General features: G+C 29.8%; 1 protein-coding gene across 1 annotated transcript in view; it reads left to right on the top strand.

Annotated features, from left to right (window-relative positions):
* Positions 1–267: 267 nt before the first annotated feature.
* Positions 268–4,648, top strand: part of LOC111640836 (selenoprotein T2-like) — a 10,308-nt gene continuing 5,927 nt past the window's right edge. The window contains exons 1-3 of the mRNA XM_023386907.1: positions 268–503; positions 576–663; positions 3,285–3,409. Coding sequence (XP_023242675.1) covers positions 375–503; positions 576–663; positions 3,285–3,391 — 324 coding nt within the window. The 5' untranslated portion in view covers positions 268–374 and the 3' untranslated portion in view covers positions 3,392–3,409. The remainder of the gene's footprint in view (positions 504–575; positions 664–3,284; positions 3,410–4,648) is intronic.

Here is a 4,648-nt window from a genome sequence, read left to right as displayed (position 1 = left end):
ATTTATATAATGTATAAAACATAAGTCGAAGATTTCTCTTTACCATATGAATATATTCCAGTTTAGTGTGTATCATTTTGAATGTTGTACGTGACAGTATATTATTAATTTTTGCTGTAATATTTATTACAAAGCTACATAATTGAAATAATATGCATGAGTGTTATTAATTTTAATCTTAACTTTATTGAAAAATTAATTTTTAAATTTAAATAATTTATATGAATTATGTAATTTGAGATTTATTATTGTTACTATTTTTCAGTTATTCATGAGGTTATCGTCGTGTCTTTGAACAGTATGCCTCCATACTTCAAGAAAAGTATCCGGACCTAACTGTTTCGGGAGACACGTATCCGCCTCCATTTCTTCGAATGAGTTTTGCTCATTTTCTTAATGTATTTAAACTTGTATTCATTGCCTTAATTTTGGGGGGCATTACTCCCTTTCCTTCTTTAGGAATGACTACTCCACAATTTTATGTTTGGATGACTGAGAACAAAGTATGTATTAACATAGATTTTTTTCATTGATCATATTATAAGTATTTACATAATTTCTAATTTATTTTACAGATGCATGCATGTTTGATGATATATTTTTTGTCCAATGCACTTGAAAGTCAATTGGTTTCCACAGGAGCTTTTGAAATTGCACTTAATGGTAAATTATTTTGAAAAATTCAATATGATTTAACAATTAATTGAAAATAATGCTTATAATAACATTAATTTTCTTCTTCAAAATTTAAAAATATATATGTGTGACAATTTTTCTTCTAATAATAATATAAAATATTTTAGTATTATTATTACAAGAAGAATTTTATATTATTATTATTATTATTATTATTATTATTATTATTATTATTATTATTATTAAAATGTAGAGTGTGTATAAACAATCATAAAGGATTCAATTGATTGAGATACTCCTTGTTGTTGTTGTTGAATTTTACAGTACCTTTCAAATGGGATGACTCACAAGCTTAACACAATAATGTGTATTGAACATGTAACACACTGAAGACAAGGTTCTAATTTCAGTTTTGTTCTTAAGGTTAAGTGAATTCATAATAAATTAAATAAATAAAAATAGACAATAAAAATAAAATCAACTCCACATGTAGATTGCAATACTCTGTCAGTATGATTTTTGTTTCCTTTGAATATAGTTGACTACCTGTGCAATTTTTGTAAGTCTTCATTAATAAATACCATAACTATTTAATTAAAATATTAAATGGTTGTTTGAATTGCCATATATTTGAGCAGCAATGCTGTATTGTATTACATTGTATACTCGCAGCACTTGTAATATCTATACACATAAGATGATATATGGATTGTGTACAGCCTTGGGACTCATACCCTTTTATCATCATTATTTTTTATGTTAAATTTAAGACAAGGATTTAAGAGTGGAACTCGAGTCTAAGTCTGGAATGGCTTGTGTTTATTTTTATAAGTATGTAAAGAGAAGGAAAGAATAAGTTAGGAAAAATGAAAATAATGTTTATGATGATGTGTAATTATAAACTTTACTAAGTTTTTGTTTTTGTTAAAATTATTTTTAAAAAACACCCAGGAATCTTACCTCATGTTCATTCTTTTGTTATCATAATGGTAATAATTCCATGATTTTCTAAAATATTTACCTATTATTATGCTCAAAGATTGGATTATATTTTATTATTATACTGGACCATTGTATATGCAAAATTGCAGAATATGCAGGACGTCCCATACACTAGAACAGTTTACTGTCAATTTTTATGTAGACAATTTATTGTTGACAGTGTTTTTCCTAGACAGGTCTTTCTCAAATTTTTTCTCTGGGCAAGCTATCTTCAGATATTCCATACACTGACATTTCTTCTCCAGTCAGTCAGCTTGAACAGTTCTTTTCCAGATAATTTTTCCTTGCATTTTATAAAAGTAATTTTCATAATATTGTTTTGGACAATTGTTTCCATTATTCTTTGGGTAATTATATCTTTATAATTCTTCCTGCAGACAACTTCAAACTAAGACAAATTTTAGAGATGATTATGTATGCAACTTATTTCCAGAGAATGTAATATGTAAGGCCAGGTGGTTAAGGTGACAGCCTACTGCTCTGGAGGACTTGAGTTGAATTCAGATGAGTTGAAAACGGAATTTTTCAGGGATGGTCCATCTGGATATGTCAGATTTGTCCCTCACTATCCAGTGCCCTATTATGGGCCTAATTGAACCCATAATGGACTTGCTAGAAAGGCTGTCTTATTGTCTACAATGTGGAAAGATTTAAAAAAAAACATTTAATTTAGAATGAATCATTTCATTAGTTTTATAATTACAAATTCATTTTTAGTAGTAGTATTCAAAACTGTACCAAGAGTTTGCCAAAGGAAAATTTTATATATACATTTTTTTTGCATTTAATTTATTATTATTAATTTTTATATAAGTCAAAAAGGTACATATGATGATGCTGTATCCTACATAGCTGATTCAACGCAGTATCTAATTTTATGCTCTATTTGATATTGTGATGTTATTTCTAATGGCATTCAGTATTTGATGACAATTTGTTAATAAGAATAATTAAACAAATAATGTTGTGAAAGATTATTTAGGAAAATAATATTTTGAAGAAAAAATATTTGGAGAAAAATATATGGTAGAAAACATTCTCAAAAAAACCTTTTAGAGAGAGAAATTCTCTGAATAAAATTTTGAATAAATTGTCTGAGGCAGAACTACTTGTGGATGAACTGTCAGGAAGAATTATCTAATAATCAACTTCTTGGGGAAGAATTGACTGGTCACTGTCCAGAAGCACAGGAGTTATGTTGATTTTTGTTTATTTTCTTTTACAGGTAAAGCATAGCACTGATTAAGGAGAAATTAATTCAAATTATTTTTATACTGAGAACCCATAATCAGCAAGAAATCACTGAAAAGTTTAACAGGCTCATCCAGGCTGTTGTGAGTAGGTGTGGGAAGTCTGAATACAGCCTATTAAACTCTTTGGCATTTTCTCACTTACTGCAGGTCTCCAACATTAAAATGACTCGAATTTGTTTCTTTTTGGTGGGAAGCTTACCTGAAAAAGAATGAACAAATAACAAATATCAACATTACTTCTATGGTTCTACATTTAAGGAACACACTATATTATACAAGTATACAGTAGACTCATTAATTTGAAATCAGTAGTATGGCATTCAATAAAAGAAACAGACTGTCATTTTATTTTGAGTAGAGAAAAGTTAGTATAATTTAAATATTTATTTTCAGATGTACCAGTTTGGTCCAAACTTGAAACAGGCAGAATACCCTCTCCTCCAGAACTTTTTCAAATCATTGATAATCATATTCTTCTACGATCTACAGATCCACCCTAAGTATTCATAATTATAAATGTAAGTTGTGTTTATATAATAATATAATAGTTATCAGTTTTCAATTAGAGAGTAAATGACAGCTTGATGCTTTTTAATTGTTACAAATATTTATTGTTAATTATAAGGTATTTTAAAAAGAATGCTACCATTTTAAAGCACTCTAATTATTTTTATTATTACCTGAGAAGAATGAGACATACACCAGTCAATATAGTAACTGTCAGAGTTTCATCTCCCATATGCATTCAAATATGTTGTCTATTACCTCTAAGAAGTGCTATAAATGAAAATTGTGACACTGCAATAGTGAAGGTGTTTTATGTTCTTCACTCATTATTGTGCAACATGAATAATATATAAGAGCTGCTCCACAGCTGAATTGTGGCTGCTATGAGAGGAGTGATAAAGATATGCTGTAGCAAGAGTAGGAAGAATTTGAGTATTGTTTGGATGTGTGCCATGTGACTGAAGATGCATGCATTGAGAAATTTTCATGAGCAAATGTGAAGCTTGAATAGTTTTCCAATGTTTTAATGTACAATACAATGTTCTCAGATACAGTGGTGCCTTGTGTAACATATGCCTCGAATAATGGACTCTGCGAACAATGGACTTTCTGTTTGGCCGTTATGTGACTCGAGCAACGGACTGGCTGCAAACAACGGACTTTCCATTCGGCAGTTACGTGAAGCAAACAATGGACTTTCTGCGAACAAGTGCAAATGCTGTTTCCACTCTTTTGTCATTGCCAATGACAATCTGCTATTTTTATAATACAGTGGTACCTCAGGATACGAACGCCCCAGAATACGAAATTTTCAGGATCCGACATGAAATTCGAACATATTTTTGCTCCACGATACGAACAAAAACTCACCATACGACGTTACATTAGTTTGCAGCGCCATTTTTTATTCACTTCTGTTCATTGGTCTCAGTTCGCGTGTTTACTTTGTCATGGAAGGATCTCGCTCGATAAAGGAAATCTTGAGGTATTATCAGAAAGTGACTGATTTTATTGAAAAGAAACATCCCAAAAAGGTTCACACCAGCTGTATTGCTGCTCAGAGTAATGTCATATGCCTAAGTCATTTTAGAAACATTTTAAAAAGTAGGCAAAGCCAAACCTCTTTGGATAGATATTTTACCAAGCGAACTCTATCCAGTGAAAGTGCTGGTGGAAGTGAAGGAAAGAAAGCAAAAAGCAGTGAATAAAAATTAAAAAATATAAATATAAAACAACACTAATTTTTTTTA

The sequence above is a fragment of the Centruroides sculpturatus genome, unplaced genomic scaffold (assembly GCF_000671375.1).
Source record: "Centruroides sculpturatus isolate CEXI.00-Female unplaced genomic scaffold, Cexi_2.0 scaffold163, whole genome shotgun sequence".
In the NCBI taxonomy this organism is placed as follows: Eukaryota; Metazoa; Arthropoda; class Arachnida; order Scorpiones; family Buthidae; genus Centruroides; species Centruroides sculpturatus.
The sequence above is the reverse complement of the archived record's forward strand: the minus strand, read 5'-3'. Positions and strand labels throughout refer to the sequence as shown.